At 43.6% G+C, this 17,669-nt stretch overlaps 1 protein-coding gene across 1 annotated transcript; it reads left to right on the plus strand.

Annotated features, from left to right (window-relative positions):
• The first annotated feature begins 3,420 nt into the window (after positions 1–3,420).
• On the plus strand, positions 3,421–5,446 carry MAP1LC3C (microtubule associated protein 1 light chain 3 gamma). Its single transcript, XM_082048711.1, is given in 5 exon segments — positions 3,421–3,530; positions 3,627–3,682; positions 3,816–3,922; positions 4,927–5,123; positions 5,126–5,446. Coding segments are annotated over 5 exon segments (600 nt in total). The 5' UTR covers positions 3,421–3,472; the 3' UTR covers positions 5,308–5,446.
• Positions 5,447–17,669: the final 12,223 nt, after the last annotated feature.

Consider the following 17,669-nt stretch of genomic DNA (forward strand, 5'->3'; position numbering starts at 1 on the left):
TCAGACCCTCTTCATGCTATAATCCTGTCTTTCACAGGAGCTCCCTTATTTCTACTGAAACTACAAACCCTACAATATCCTTAAATTTCAGACACCCTCTACAGGGAAAATCAATCCCTGACTAAAACATCTTGAGGCTATAAGTTTTTTAGTGTCTTCATGTTGAGTGGGCCAATGTGAAGGACATGCTGTTTCTTTGCTTTTATGCTTTGTTTGAGCCAGACTCTGTATATGATTAGGCCCACAAAGCTGGGATCACTTCAGTGTAAAGACAACGGATATATCAGAATTCAGTTACACAGCTACAAACCTGAAAATTTGGGAGAGGCTTTGAGCATTGCAGTGAAACTGGACTAAATAAGATATGCTACTCCAAGCTTGTGTATTAATGTTCAGGGACTTACAGGACTCCTGTGAGTGTAGTAGTCTTTGGACACTCGGGTAAAAATAAAATAACAATACCCATTGGTCCTTCTGTTTCTGTTCAGTAAGATCCTCTGCATACTGCATTCTCTACACAAAACTGCTCTCACAGTTCATGAATAATGTGCATGCAAGAAAAACTTACAAGGGAAAGGAGAGAAGAAGGAACAAATTCTACATTTGGGTCTGAAACTGGGTATTTCAGCGCAAAAGCGAGCGGAGGTGCTATGTAGTCATACACTAGACCTCCCATTCTCTCTGCCTGCAGATAGTGAAACATTACATTGGTCATTAGCACATGTTAACTAGAGTCTGAGTCTGTGCTCAATCTTAGCTCCCACAGAAGTTAGAGCAACTGATCACCAGGTTCACTGATTGCCAGGGAATTCTTCTTTGGCTCCCTTGATATTACGCATTCATTTTTCTCACTAGCAGCTGCTGTGGGCACTTATGGTTACGAAAAGAAATCACCTGTCTCTGGAAGCTGGGCCACTGATGTCTGTATGGAGGTATGCTTTCATACTTCATATGCAGTGAGAGGTGACACAGAAAGCAAAGCCCTGATGCAGCTGGCTCCCTCTTGTCTGCACACAGTGGATCACAGATCTTTCTACTGGATGTACTGGGCAGAAATCAGCAGGGGTGTGTGGAACAGATTTGTAAAGCCCCACAGTAGCCACAACTTCAAAGACACACTCTATGATCTCCACACATCCTTCTACCTCCCACAGCTTTGTCCCTGTGCTGTATGTAGGTCTACACTGTTTATTTACCCTTCTAGTTGTTCTTCTGCTCCTTCATCTTCTTAAACACTTATATCACCAGACTGAGTTATCACAGACTCCTGCAATGTTAGGGATTGAAAGGGAGCTCGAAAGATCATCTGGTCCAATCCCCCTGCCGGAACAGAAACACCCAGATGAGGTTACACAGGAATGTGTCCAGATGGGTTTTGAATGTCTCCAGAGAAGGAGACTCCACAACCTCCCTGGGCAGCCTGTTCCAGTGCTCTGTTACCCTCACTGTGAAGAAGTTTCCTCTCATATTTAAGTGGAACCTCTTGTGTTCCAGTTTGTACCCATTGTCCCTTGTCCTATCATTGGTTGTCACCGAGAAGAGCCTGGCTCCATCCTCATGACACTTACTCTTTATATATTTAACATATAAACATTAATGAGGTCAACCCCTCAGTCTTCTCCAAACTCAAGAGCCCCAGCTCCCTCAGCCTTTCCTCATAAGGGAGATGTTCCACTCCCTTAATCATCTTTGTTGCCCTGCACTGGACTCTCTCCAGCAGTTCCCTGTCCTTCTGGAACTGAGGCGCCCAAAACTGGAGACAATATTCCAGGTGTGGTCTCACCAGGGCAGAGTAGAGGGGAAGGAGAACCTCTCTTGCCCTACTAACCACCCCTCTCCTAATATACCCCAGGATGCCATTGGCCTCCTTGGCCACAAGGGCACAGTGCTGGCTCATGGTCATCCTGCTGTCCACCAGGACCCCCAGCTCCCTTTCCCCTACGCTGCTCTCCAACAAGTCATTCCCCAACAACAACCTGGGGTTGTTCCTGCCCAGTTGTGGCATCATGCCACTTCTGTTGCACACTTTCTCCTCCATTCATTCTTCCCCAGTCTGTCACTGCACCTCCACTCAAACTGAACTTGGATCCAGCTCTGTCAGCAAACTTCTGGGCTTACCTGCCCTGATGCAGAGGTCTGCTCATGAGGAGAAGCTGTACCAAAACCATTCCAGAGTAAGCTCAAGTCCTCTCTCCAAGTTCAGAGCTCTTGTTCATTAACTTCTCAGAACAAATATCTTGTCTTCTCTGAGCAATTAAATTCGTAGTGCCACATGGGGGAGCTTGTGCTGTGAGTAAAGCTCATCACTTCCAGATCAAGAGAAAAGGATAGCTCAGCAGCACTAAGGACTTCAGCCACTGGAAACCGTGTTCTGGAAAGCTGGTTAAAAATCATGACATATGCATACATAAAGCACACACGCTGTAATAAAGATGTTCCTTTTCAAAATTATTGTAGGTCACAGTCATTGATTTTGCCTTCAAAAAGCAGCCAAAGTCATAACTCACGAACCATAACTCATAAACTTCAGGAACTTCCAGTTGCCTGTAGTCTGGTGGATCAAATAAAATGAAAACAACTATAGTTTAAAGGCAGAAGCAAAGCAAATGAGTAATGGGGATCTATTCTGGCCATCCACTAAGATGAATAATGTACACAATAACGAGCCTTGAGTTAACTTTACTCCTTGCTGAGCCATGTCTGGCTGTGAAGCCATCCTGGCAGCTGAAGTAAAAGCAGGTGAACAAGTAATCCAAAAACGCAGGGTGATATTTGTGATATTTGGCAAATAGATGGACCTGAAGTCTACTTTGGAAACCCTTAAAATCATGACCATTCTTTAGAGACAAAAACAGAGTTACAATTCACCTCCCAAGTCTCTCAGACAATAAGCAATCTAGTAGCCTAAGGATATGAAAAATGTCAGGTTTGGGTTTGTTTTGTTTTTCTAAAACCAAGGAAATAGTTTGAAAGCAGTTTGTATGTAGGAAGAAGGTAACTACCCTTCTGGACTGGCCGTCTGGAAAGGGAAGATGGATGGAGACAGTCCAGCCTTCAGCTTGAATCTAGCCTCGTCTCTTCAGCCACCCTGTAGGGTCGTCAAAGACCTCTCACAAAGTATTGTAGTGTCTTTTCTGCAAAATATCTCGCAGATTGAGTAATATATACCAAAGAAAGCGAGAAGCAGAAGGATGCTGCTAGGGCAAGCTAGAGACAGGCTCACCAGCAGCACATTTCACGTTGCCTTTGCTCCCGGTTGACGGCGGGGAGCGGAAAAGGTGAGAGGGGGGAGACAGGACCGCCCGGAGCGCGGCGGGGCCGCCCTTCGCAAGCAGCCGCCGAGCGGGCCGGGCGCTGCCCACAGCACCAGGCACGGCAGCCCGGGCCGGGGCGGGGCGGGGCCTGCGCCGGCCCCATAAGAGGCGCGGGGCGGGGGCAGCCTCGGCAGCATCAGGAGCATCGCGGCAGGAGGATGCAGGCGAAGCCCGGGGCGCAGGCGGCCAGGCCGTTCAAGCTGAGGAAGAGTTTCGGTAGGGGCGGCGGGTGCGCGGAGGGTTTGCGCGGCCGGTTTGCGCGGCCGCGGCGGGCTGCGCGCACGCGTAACGCTTCTCCTCTCTCCTGCGCAGCCACCAGGCTGGAAGAAGTAGCAGGAATCCGGGCGAAGTTCCCGACAAAAATCCCGGTAAATCTCTGTTTTGTTATCGGAGGTTATTGCTGTTGTTTAAAGAGAAACGTTGGGGACCTCTCTAAAGTGTGGGAGGGGATGGGGGAAGGGACCTGGATGTTTTTGCTAAGTGTGACTCTAATTAAAACAGGTAATTGTTGAAAGATATCATAAAGAGAAATACCTTCCTCTCTTGGACAAAACCAAATTTCTTGTTCCCGAGGAGCTGACCATGACACAGTTCATCACCATCATCAGGTAGGCAGCAAGCACCTGTGGGTCTGTGCTGGAGCTGGGGCTTGCTGCCATTCTCCAAGCTGGTATTTTCTAGTGCTGTGCTAGAACACCTTGCTTTCTGTGGTGGGGAGGGAGATAAAGATATTAGTAAAGGCTTCCCTCTCTTGCAAATATTTAAAGAAAATCAACAGATGCTTTCTCAGGTACGTTTAGGGGAAAATGTGATCTATGCTTCTTTAGATTCATAAAGTATTCTCTCTTCCTCATAACCATAGTGAGTGAAGATTATGTCAGACTCCTGTTCTGCTTTCTTCCTGCTTGATGAACTTGTTACTGGAGCTCCGTGGTTCTGTTCTGCTTGTAGCTGTTACTGCCTTGCTCTCTACAGCACCTTGCTAAATTTGCTCAAGTTCAAAGCAAGTCTAAGGCATGAGTGGCATGAAATGTGCTTTTAAATTATTCTTTGTAAAACACTACAGGGAAGAAGTCTCTCAAAGTATTTAGTGATGTTGTCTGACAAAACAGGAAAGCTATGTGCTTTCCAGCACATGCTCTAAAGTATGGAAAATATCTTTCTAGATGTTAACTTCTGTAAAAGATGCTTTTGGCTCTTGGACAACTTAATCCTGATCCTCATATGTAATGCCTCTGAGAAGGACTCTTTTGAAGCTAGACTTTAAAATAAGTGTGACAGACCATGCTAGAATATCTGACTACAGCTGTGCTGCGGGACCTTTTGTTTTCTACTCAGCACTTCTCCCTGGTAATTGGGAACTCAAAGCCCAGGCTTAGTAGCACTCATAGTCTAACAATGTAAGCTTTTCCTCCAAGCACAAGACTTTCAGCTTCCAAACATACAGTTTACTTCCTGCTGATGAAGATGTTAAACCACATAGTGACTTTACACAGCATTTCTGGTACATACTTCATGCAACTGTTCTGCTTGGTGTATTTTATAGACTGAAGTTGAAACCTCCTTAAATTTGCTAAATGCTTAATCCTCTATTTCTCCCTTCTTCAATTAGAAGCAGGATGGCTCTAACTGCTACACAAGCTTTCTACCTGCTGGTGAACAACAAAAGCCTAGCCAGTATGTCCTTGACAATGGCAGAAGTGTACAGGGACTACAAAGATGAAGATGGCTTTGTGTATATGACATATGCTTCCCAAGAGATGTTCGGATGCTTTTTACCCACTGCTCAAGGAAAAACTATGGAATGCCTTCAAAAAACTTAAAGCTGGGTCCATGTGCTGCAGTGAAGCAGTTTGATATGAATCATGCCTGTGACATGAACCTTGGAGATGCTCCTTCCAATGAGCTCTTGAGCTCTGTAGTGGGGAGTTATGACCCAAAAGCTGGCAGGACCAGCTTAAGGCCGAAATGGTGGTACACTTTTTCTATATAATAAGTTGGATATATATTTTTATATTTGAAGACACAATGGGGTTTTTTGGAACTGCACCTTCACTTTTTTGCAATATGTCTTAATGTAACTGATCTTTAAGGTGTCCTTAAAGCCTAAGTAAGACTAAAATAAAGAAGCTTTTATGTATTGAGTGGAATGTTAGTTTTAATTTGGGGAAAGACTGTAAAAGTCTGTCTAGGAGAAGGTCCTAGAATATTTCTGGGAATTTGAGCTCAGTGTCTCTGGAATGGCTTGCACAGCCACTCTGAAGTTTTGAATGGAAAAAGTTTAGGTCGCACAGGAGCAAAACCATACATATAAAGGTTTCATTGTATTAGATATCTGAGCTACAAGACTAAGCAGAGTGCAAGAGCAGGGTTCAAATATGGTGTTGATTTTAACACCTGGATAAACTACTGTCAGCTGTTACAGAAAGCACTATCTGATATAGATGGCTATTTGTTTAAATAAGCAAAACTGATTGCTAGTCAGTGTAACCTAAATACGGATAGCATGACTTGAAATGTAGTTTTAGAGTTCAGGTGTCTGTTCTTACTACTGAATTCTGCTAGTTTGGTTTCCATAGATAGTCATACCTGCCCCTACAGGCACCTGCAGGTCAGCTCCCCTGAATGACTTCAGTGAGTTTTCTTTCAAGGATGGACAGAGCCATATGTAACAGTGTCTCTGGAAAATATCAAAACTGTCATTAAATGAGATGCTGATTCATCTAACATACAGACTTGGTTCCTAAAGTATTGAAGGAATGCTTGAAATGCGGCTTAGTCTGAACTAAAGCTCAAGCTAACTTTCCTGGTCTTCTTATATGCGAGGAATGTATTGGAAAGCTGTAAATGTTCTGATTGTGCGTAATAACTTAAAACACCAGGTCATTTTAAAATCTGTCAGTGTGCAGTTAATTAATCACCCTCTGGCAGTATCAGCTTAGGATGGTCAAATTGTTACAATATGATGCAATTCTTCTGTTCAGTACTAAACTGATTTGCAGAATGATTAATGTAGGAATTACTAGACTGCAAAGCAAGAAGTGTTGACAGTATTTAAATTATGCATAAGGAAGGAATGTGTGTGTAAGCTTTCTTGCAGTGGTTCTCTTGCACTAATAATCTCTTGAACTTAAAGCTCTGAGCAGTCTGGGCTTCAAGCAAGGGAGTTTAGAAGAGGGTGCCTTCCTTAGTGAAGGTGGTCTTTGCCAACTCAAGTTTCATGAGCTGGGGAACAAAGAAATCATTGACCTGACTGACTCACTGGAAAGGCTAAAGCTATGTCAGTATAGGTTATGAAAAGTTATGGGTGTTGGGATTCCAGAATCTGTTGCCTGGATAGATTTAATTTATGCTTGTAATGGAAACAGTTTCCATTGCACAAATTGAACTCAAATAGTCATTTGTTAGCAGCCCTCAGGGAGGCAGAGACACCTGTTTGGCAGGAGAACCACAGGCAATATTGAACAGCTGTGGGAACCTAGGGGTGGAGGAGCAAGGGGATGTCTTCCTATGTTCAAGCTCTCTTGCCAGTCTAAGAGCTTGGCTAATATTTTGCTTCACTGGCTCCTCTATCTTCCTGTCTTGTGTGATACTTGGTACATGAAGAGAAAAGCACTACAGATTCTTGGCTGGAACAATTTTATGTCTGGCAGCCAACTTTCTTTGGTTTGTAATGTAGTGGCTAAGGTGTAAGTGGTGATCCCTTCAGCATTTATTGACATTAGGCTATGGTGTTTAACAGGCTGAGTCACAGATCCAACCACAAAAGTTACACAAGGAGGTCACTTGCAGGTAAGGACCACCATTATAAACCTGTTTAAACTGGCCTGCTGAACCTAGAGAGAAGTCCTGTGAGCTGAGAAAGCTTCATCATTGGGTAACAGTAACATATTTACCCTTCTACCAGGTGTTAAAACAGATAGGATTAACCATCAAAGGCAGTTTGCAAAAAGTCTTAAAATAATAAACTAGGAGTTAGGTGCCCAAATAAATCAATTATCCTTCTGTTATTGGTGTGACTAGGAGCTTTGGATTCAACCTGTTGCCTTGAAGTGCAAGGAACAAGGTTTAGAAAAGACGTAATCAGAAAAACTTTGCTCTGACTGACATTAAGCAACTGAGATAACTGCAGCTGCTTCCAATGTAGCTGCTGTTTGAAGTGCTAATATTTGCTTGAGCAAATACCTATTGATCAGGGACAGGTACATACTTTTTGCAATGAAGGACACTATGCTCTGGTAAGTAAATTTTATAGTTCTTTCCAGAATATGCCCAATGTAGAAAGGGAAGATAAAGATGCCACTTGTTTGTGAAAGTATCTTTTCTGAATTATGAAATAGATTAGTGCACTTTAATATCCAAAATATCCACTAGAGAAAACATTCTGAGGACACTTCTGTTTCTGCTGCAAACTACCAATTAAATCCTGGAAGGTACTTAGTGCTCTGGCTTCAAAGCACTTAAGTATGTATGTACTCTGCAGAAGTAACTCTTGGTCTACAGTACTTAGACCCTTGTAAAATCAAGCAGTGTCTCATCTTCAGTTACAAACCAAATCAAACCAAAAGGACAGAGAACATAAGTGTGGCATGAGGGATGAAATTGCCTTTGCCGTCGAGGGTTTGTTTTTTTGTGTGTGTTTGGTTGGTTGGGTTTTTTTTGAGTGTTGTGTAAACTAGAGTACTGGGAGAGTTGTGACTTGTAATATAGCCAGGTGTTAAACCCTTTTTTATAATCCCACCAAAGTACTAAAAAAAGCTTTAATGTCAATAACTACAGATGCTGCTGGAATTATTAAAGGGAAGTAAAAAGGCAGTTGAAATCTGAGGCTGCAACCTTGCTGTACAAAAATTATATCTTAATGAAATGTACTATTCATATCTGCAATGTATGCCTGCACAGCCACTGCTCTGGGAACAGGATAGTTTCTTGTTTTCAAAGACCTGAACAAACTTCACTTGGGAGGCACATGCTGTGGGCTGTGTGCACTCTAAATGCTCCTAAGAGCAACTGGAGTAGAATACATTAGCAGGTTAAAAAAACAAACAAAAAACCTCCAACAAGCAAACCCAAAACCACAACAACAAAACCCACACCACCAACAGAAAAACAACACCCATAAGCTCTTGGGTCTGGGGAGAGAAAAAAAAAAATCTTACCAATGCATTTGAATTTCAAGTGGGTAGAAATCTTTTTCTTTTTTTTTTTTTTCCTGTTCCTACTAAGACTAGAGATTCAGCTATCTGTACTTTCCTTACCAAAGCTGATGTCCTACAGCCATGTACAAATACAGCTACAAACTGTGTACAATGCTTTATGGTGAGCAAACTGTCATTTGTTGCTGCAAGGCAAACATGATAACCTCAGCTGGGCTTTAGCACATAAGCAACAGCAGGAGCTTTCCAAGCTGTTTGAATTTTAAAATTACTTAAAGTTGTCTGTGGGTAGAATAAATAAATGAATGAATGAGGATACTAATCTTCTTGCTCAAGTAGTGTAGGCAACAAGTCTTGTGAACTTACATGGGCTTTTTGTTGTTTTCCTGTGTTAACTACTTCCAGATGGTGGTAGCTTCAGGGTAAAAATATTACAGATGCACTGTTAAACACACTAAGTGTATCCTCTTCAAATGAAGTTTTTTGTGTATGTAAGATACAGTAAAGTAAGAAGGTCAAACAAATTATTAGGACAGAACATAACCTTCAGCATCCAAAGGCATTGCTGTATTCCCCTTTCAAGAAAGACCCTGTGGAAACTATGGGGAGAAAACCAAAAGACCTAACCAGGAGAGAAACTATTTTTAGAACACTGTTTTTTAGCTTATGGACTATGAAATGGAGGGGGAGAAGGTGAGGGCTTCTATGGAAAGCTTCCAAAGAATCCCTGAAAGGTGGTTAAGAAATGCAATTTCATATATGTTACAGTGCAACCTATGTACAAAACTTCCAACTGTGCACACGCTTCCCTTAAGGATCAGTGTTCCAGAAAGACTTCCAAACAAGTCTCCTGAATTTTAAAGTACCCCATACTTTTAATACAGTTTTGGATCACCCTGTCAAGTTTTGGAGGAAAAAAAAAAGCAAGTAGCTCTGTCTATAGATACATGCTTAGTTTCTTCAGCTTTCTGAAGATGCTTCATAATGGTAGCTGTACTCACATTTTTCCCTGATGTTTTTAGGTTGCTTCTTAATAGCACAAGTTTCTTAGGTATCTGCTACTTGTTCCTATACAGTCCACAACATGCAAAGGCAGTTAGGTCCTATAAAAAAATATCAGTCTGTCCCTAGTTTAGAGGAACACAAATATAATTTTAATGAAGGTGGCTGATGCCCTTAAGGCTCACCTTCAGAAAGCCATTATCATACAATTCCCTGCCTCTTGTTTTCCACCTGATGCCTTCCTTGTGACTGTAATGCTCCTATGGCACATAACTGTAGCAGTGTGGTCCAGGTACATTTTGAAGAACATATAGCAAGTATCTATGCCAGAGTCTAAAAAGCAGCTCTGTCCCTTACCTCTGTGCAACAGACCTGTGGGAGGGAGACCTGCCCAAGTGGGAGAGCATGGAGTTTCCAGAGCAGCCAGGGACTGAGGAGGGGCTGTTCAACACTTACATCATGGCCAGCAGGGACTATAAAGGACCTTTATGAGGCTGCTTATGATTTGTGGCAGGGTGGGCTTGGCTGGTGGTGTTTATTTATGCAAATACTCCAACATCTGGCTTCGCTTTCTATGTGTAACGACGTGGTCCGGATGCTAATCGGACCTTCAGCCCAAGCCTGTTATACGTCAGACAGGTGAGAAGGCTATTGATTGCACAGTCTGTGAGATGATACAAAAAGAACCAGGTTCATCTGCCATTGATCAATAGATTCCTGGTAGACCCAAAGCTTATTTCCCATTCTCAAGAATAAAGCCAAGACTTTATGGTCTGCCAGATGGATTTGCACAGAAATCTTTAGGACAGCAAACCAGTGGGTGAGGAGAGGGGACAGAGTAGGACAGGGGGTTAAGCATGCCTATCAGTGCTTCCACCCAAAGCAGCTGCAGCCACGTATTCCTCACAAGCCTTCCTGTGACTGACTGGAAAGCCTGAGCTTCAGTATGACCTCATTAAGGCAACTATTACATGCATTAGCTCACAAAGAGAAGTTATGAGAAAGAAAACATGCACACACATGCTCACAGATGGAGGGTGGATATATCCATTTCCTGAATAAAAAGTGAACTCTGTCAGTGGAAAAAAACACACAGGAGCATGCTGAAAGGAAGACATGGCAAGTAAAGAAATTCTATTCTTGGTGCTGGCACTACTTCACAAGGCAACTTGGCCCTTACTCTGAGAACTTAAAAACTTAATGGCAAGCAATAGATATGAGTATGGTCTCTGTCTGACCTTCCTCCCTTAAAATGCTGCATCTGTGGTAAAAAATTAAAAGTCAGAGAGTGATATGAGCTGCATATTTGGAGGCTGACTGGCTGAGGAAGAGTAACTCATTTTCCATCAGCTTGATGCATTAGTCACCAACAAAATAAAAGGGCCATCAATAGGAAAAACAGCTGCTGTGCTACAGGTGAGGGCAGGATCACCAGCTTAGTGCAGATACATCTGTGCTGTCTAGACTGTCAGGGCAACCCATGCATTGCAGGGGTTATGAAGATAATTTTGCTATTCAAAACTATATTGGCTCTGTTATAAACCTGTCAAAACTGTCAAGAGAGGCCACAGGAGAAATACTGCATTTTCCTAGGAGGCAGCTGGATTTGGTTTAACCCTCAGCTCTTCCCAGCCTTCTTCCTGCTCACTGACTTTTGCTCCCATTTTTTTTTTTTTTTTTTTTTGGAAAGAGACCAGGCCTCCTGTGTTTGCAGAACCTGGGTAAAGATTCCAAGATTGCTGAAAACTATAAATAATATGCCCTTAGTTGCCATGTAACAAACTTGTATGAGAAATCACAGCTGTTCTGTTATTGTAATTCAGCCTTTGTTGAAGCCACAAAATTTGGCTATGCCTCAGTCTCTCTCAGGCTTCTAAGCCTCTGTCAGGTCTGGAGCAGCAGATTAAATGGGATGGTTGAGGCTGTTTCTACTGTTTCTACTATTAATATTTAAGTAGCTCCCCCTTCCAATGATCTTGGTTGAGGCAGAAAAAGTGTCACATGCCTCCTTGAGTTGGCTGAAGAACAGTTGTGTGTTTTAGCCTTGCTCATCAGTGTCAATTATTTTTGCCACAGGCCCAGTAAGGTAGGTTAATGTAGCAGCTTAATATTGTGCCCCGGCTCATCCAGCTGATTTTGCCACAGAGTGAGGAGGATGCCTCACATGGGCCCACCCAGTGGCAGGCTGCTGAGTCGTGACAATCTCCAGGAAAGAGTTGGTGCAGAGGGGGAATGCTACAAGAAACGGAGTGGGGGAACTGCTAGATCTTGAAGATGATACGGGTCTGGAGGAAGGTTCCTTTGGCTCTAACATGCAAGGCAGCTGGCCCGTTAGGCAAGTGTTGAGCAAGATTACCATCATGTACTTCACAGAGGAGCATCCTTTATAAATCAATGGATAAAGAGTGGGGGAGACCCTAATATGATTCTCTTTTCTCCATGAAGAGCCTGGGCCATACACTCCACACTGTGCACTCCCAGTAGCTCCTGTATCCCTGATCCCAGCACAGATAATTAACTTTGTGCAGCTAGGTAAAGCTCAGAGTGACATCAGAGGAGTGTGGCTAAGGGGTTTGAACCCAGCTCCCAGACTAGACCCAGCCTACCTTTCATTTCTGAAAATAACTATCCAAATGCAAGATCTGTGAGAGACTTCAGTTTTACTAGTGGAAAATTTAGGCAAAACCCTATAAAGTAAATGAAGCAATTTCAGTAGAAGCTGGAGCATGCACTGAAATTACTGCCTGGAGCCATAAAGGCTGCAGAGCTAAAGCTACCATGTTACAGTCGATGGGAGGAAGCACTTATCCACAGGAGGTGGAGAGAAGGAAAGGTCAAGCACTGTAGCAGACATGAAATGTTTTATATTTAATTTTCTAGAAAGTTTTCCTCAAGATATGGTTTTGCTAAGTATCTTGTTTCCCAATTCAAACTGCGTTATTATTTCCCAATCAGATTAATGTCATTTATGCTGGTTTGTCAGGAGCAAAAATCCAAATCTCAACTTGCATGAGGGAAAAGATAAATTAAATAAAATGCTTGTTGACTAACAGTTACACCTGTGTGGCTGCCATAAAAATTTGCGGTATGTATGGCAGGCACTGGGGAAACATTGAAAAGCCAAAACAAGGGTTATTCTACTCCAGACATGTTTTCTCATTTTAAAATGAGGTGGAGCTTTCTGAGAATTCTCAGCATAGGAAATTTTGTGTTTTGCGGGGTTTTCTGAATGTGTTTTGGTCACATATAAATGAGACCCACACACTTTTGGTCAGGCTATGTTTTATGATCTTTTACTAGTGAATGATTTGGTGGCAATTACAGAAACATGGTGGGACAGTTCACATGACTGGAATGTGGTCATGGATGGCTATGCCCTTTTCAGGAAAGACAGGCCAGCCAGGCGTGGTGGTGGAGTTGCTCTCTATGTGAGAGAGCAACTACAATGTACTAAATTCTGCCCAGGAGCGGATGACGAGCGAGTTGAGAGTGTATGGATCAGGATCAAGGGGCAGGCTGGCAGGGCTGACACTGTTGTGGGCGTCTGCTACAGGCCGCCAGATCAGGCTGAGGAAGTTGATGAGGCCTTCTATGGGCAGCTGAGAGTGGCCTCACAGTCACAGGCCATGGTTGTTGTGGGTGATTTTAACTTCCCTGATGTTTGCTGGAAGGACCATTCAGCCAGCCAGCCACAGTCCAGGAGGTTCCTCCAGTGCATTGATGATAACTTCCTCATGCAGATGGTGGAGGAGCCGACTAGGAGAGGTGCACTGCTGGATCTCATCCTCACTAACAAGGAGGGTCTGGTCGAAGCAGTAAAGGTTGAGGGCTGCCTGGGTTGCAGTGACCACGAGATGGTGGAGTTCAGCATCTCATGTGGCAGGAACAGAATAGCAAGTAGAATTGCAACCCTGGACTTCAGCAGGGCTAACTTTGGCCTTTTCAAGCAATTGCTGGGGGAAATGCCATGGGCAAGACTGCTTGAAGGAAAAGGGGCCCAAGATAGCTGGGTGGCATTCAGAGATTGCTTCTTCCACGCTCAGGATCAGAGCATCCCCACACGTAGGAAGTCAAGGAAGGGAGCCAGGAGGCCTGCGTGGTTGGATAGGGAGCTGTTGGGTATGCTCAAGCAGAAGAGGAGAGTTTACAGGTCATGGAAGCAGGGGCTGGCCACTTGGGAGGAATATAAGGCTGCTGTTAGAGGATATAGGAAGGCAGCTAGGATAGCCAAGGCCTCCTTAGAATTACAGCTGGCGAGAGGGGTCAAGGACAGCAAAAAGAACTTTTTCAAATACATAGCAGATAAAACTAACACCAGAGGCAATGTAGGCCCACTGATGAATGGGGTGGGTGCCCTGGTGGCAGAAGATACAGAGAAGGCAGAATTACTGAATGCCTTCTTTGTCTCTGTCTACTCTGCCGGAGGCTGTCCTGGGGAGCCCTGTACCCCTGAGACCCCGGATGAAGCCAGGTCAATGGAGGAGTTTGCTTTAGTCGATGAGGACTGGGTTAGGGAGCAATTAAATAGTCTGGACATTCATAAATCCATGGGTCCAGATGGGATGCATCCGCGGGTGCTGAGGGAGCTGGCTGAAGTCATTGCTGGACCGCTCTCCATCATCTTTGCCAAGTCTTGGGAAACGGGAGAGGTGCCCGAGGATTGGAGGAAAGCAAATGTCACTCCAGTCTTCAAAAAGGGCAAGAAGGAGGACCCGGGTAATTATAGACCGGTCAGCCTCACCTCTGTCCCTGGGAAAGTAATGGAACAGCTTGTCCTTGGTGCCATCTCAAGGCATATCAAGGATAAGAGGGTTATTAGGGGCAGTCAGCATGGCTTTACCAAGGGTAGGTCATGCTTGACCAACCTCATAGCCTTTTATGAGAATGTAACAAGGTGGATGGATGATGGCAGAGCGGTGGATGTTGTCTACCTTGACTTCAGTAAAGCCTTTGACACAGTCTCCCACAGCATCCTCACAGCTAAGTTGAGGAGGTGTGGTCTAGACAATAGAGTAGTGAGGTGGGTTGCAAACTGGCTTAGGGAGAGAAGCCAGAGAGTGGTAGTCAATGGTGCGGAGTCTAGTTGGAGGCCAGTATCTAGTGGAGTGCCCCAAGGGTCAGTGCTGGGGCCAATATTATTCAATATATTCATTAACGACTTGGACGAGGGAATTGAGTGTACTATCAGCAAGTTTGCTGATGACACCAAGCTAGGAGGAGTGGCTGACACGCCGGAGGGCTGTGCTGCCATCCAGCGGGACCTGGACAGGCTGGAGAGCTGGGCAGGGAATAACCTGATGAAATTTAACAAGGACAAGTGTAGAGTCCTGCATCTGGGCAGGAACAACCCCAGGTTCCAGTATAGGTTGGGAGATTACATATTAGAGAGCAGTGTAGGGGAAAGGGACCTGGGGGTCCTGGTGGACAACAGGATGACCATGAGCCAGCACTGTGCCCTTGTGGCCAGGAAGGCCAATGGCATCCTGGGGTGTATTAGAAGGGGGGTGGTTAGTAGATCGAGAGAGGTCCTCCTTCCTCTCTACTCTGCCCTGGTGAGACCACATCTGGAATATTGTGTCCAGTTCTGGGCCCCTCAGTTCAAGAAGGACAGGGAACTGCTGGAGAGGGTCCAGCGTAGGGCAACGAAGATGATTAAGGGAGTGGAGCACCTCCCTTATGAAGAAAGGCTGAGGGAGCTGGGTCTCTTTAGTTTGGAGAAGAGGAGACTAAGGGGGGACCTTATTAATGTTTATAAATATATAAAGGGTGAGTGCCATGAGGATGGAGCCAGACTCTTCTCAGTGGCAAACAATGATAAGACAAGGGGTAATGGGATCAAGCTGGAACACAAGAGGTTCCACTTAAATTTGAGAAGAAACTTCTTCTCAGTGAGGGTGACAGAGCACTGGAACAGGCTGCCCAGGGAGGTTGTGGAGTCTCCTTCTCTGGAGACGTTCAAAACCCGCCTGGACATGTTCCTGTGCGACCTCACCTAGGTGTTCCTGCTCCAGCAGGGGGATTGGACTAGATGATCTTTTGAGGTCCCTTCCAATCCCAAACATACTGTGATACTGTGATACTGTAATTGCAGTACTGCATAACAAGCTATAGTACCTATATGTCACATTACAAAAAACAGAGCATGGAATGCAGGAGTGAGCAGTTTGCCAGCACATGGAAGAAATAAATCTATAATTATTTATAATATTTTGCATGCATAAGATCCAGAGCTGACCAACAGTAATTTGCAAAGTGGACATCCTACATGTATTTTCATCAGAGAACAAGAAATGAGAAACTGAAGAAGGTGAGCACTTAGAAAAGATGTACTTTATCAAAATGTCTCTCCAAATGTCCAGTAAACAAGTCATCAGAATTCCTGCAGTCTGAGGCCATGATGCCTTTTTCAGAGCTTTCTTTTATCATAAAGTATGTCTTGAAACAGTGCTGGCTTTACGATTGGGGCTTAGTACTCAGAGCCAAAGAAATATGTTTGGGTTTTCATTTGGAGGAAGAAGTCTGTCTCAAAGTTAGTCTTGACTTCTTGCATTTCCTGTCTAACTTGTCTATTGAGTGATTAAATGACTACCTCATTTGGTGATTCCAGAAAAACACTGGAAGAAGATTCTAGTGGTAAGCTCCCCTGCTCCCACACCAGGCCCCTTCCACAACTGTTTCCAAAGCACTTCATTTATGAAACACACAAAACCTACATGCACACATACACTATATACTGCTGAAACACAGCCTCATGTGAGGGGAAGAGGAATAGCCAAAATTACACAGTTTCTAAAAAAAAAGGGAGAAAGAGAGAAGAAAGTTATACATGGTAATGGAGCGAGGCTTTTGTTATCAAAAGAGCCATGACACTGCACTTCATGGTACCCTTCAACTCTTCTTATCACAAGGTAGGACAGAGGAGAATAAGGATGAATGGCTGAAACACAGTTACAGGAAAAATCCATTCCAAGGTGTGTGTGCAGCAGAAACCACACATCCTGGCTGCTTGTTTATAATTATTTACTTGATGCAGCAGTCCACTGTTTGGTAGCTAAATTAAATAATTCTTTAATAAGTAACTACCTCTTCGTTCTCCTTGTACTTATACAGAGATATAGAAACTGTATCCTGCTCCATCTTTTCTATGTAACTAGAGCCAAAGCTTAAATTGCAGTACTAGGGAAGGTTTGAATAGTTTCTTTGAAAGCACTTCGGCCAATGCAAACTAGGAAAAGCCACGGCCAGCTCCAAGCAATTAGGCAATTTTATAGATTCACAAAAAATAGTTTTGAGAATTACTTTGCCCATCAGCAGATTTATCTATGACTCTCAGCAGAATTTTACTGAAGTAAGAAAGTACTAAATGAAGGTTGCCTTCAGTATGTTTCTAAAAAGAAGAGCAGGAGTGCAACATAACTGGTGTCTGCATGGACTGTGAAGCTCAGTAGGTTATTGTTGATAAACTCTTTGGAGGGTGTTACAGTCAAATTGAAGTTGATAAAGACAGTTGTGCTGCAAACTGAATCTTTTAGGCTGTATGTGTATGTCTTCTCATTTGGATGTCAGGCCTACCCTTCTGGAAATCTGTTAACAGACATTTGGTTTTTTGTGAGATTAGTACTATAAAGAAAATAGCAGGGACAGCACCTATGTTCAGGACATCTGAAAATAAAGTCCTTTAGACAGGCCAAGATTTTTCTCTACACTGGTATTTTCTGACCCTTCGACTAGGCCTATGAGTACTGTTTATTGTATTTATATAGCTATCAAAGTTAATACCACACTGGAGTCTGCAACACAACCTTAATCAATAACTGTTTGAGATTTTTGTGAGCAATGCTCTATTATGCAAACAGTAAAAATAGGTGCTTCAAAGTTATTCTTGGCCTAGTTCTGGGACACTAAAGGAACGAAATCAGATGATTAACAAAAAACATCAATAGCAGGCCAGAACTGAAGGCTCAGACAGATCTCAGTGCTCAAAATACAAGTGTCTTTCCAATTAACTAATCTGGCTCAGTTTCTGTTTTACTAATTTTTAATAGAGAATAGTTGAACAGTGATTCCAAAACTGCAGAAGTGAGGTCAGAACAAATGCTGGTGCTTTGTGGGGTTTGAAGCAAACATGCTAAATCTAATCAACCTAGCATCTTATATCGTAGTTGCTTACTACACCCGAATAATTATGTCTACCAAT

Source organism: Streptopelia decaocto, assembly GCF_964273445.1.
Source record: "Streptopelia decaocto genome assembly, chromosome: 3".
Lineage (NCBI taxonomy): Eukaryota > Metazoa > Chordata > Aves > Columbiformes > Columbidae > Streptopelia > Streptopelia decaocto.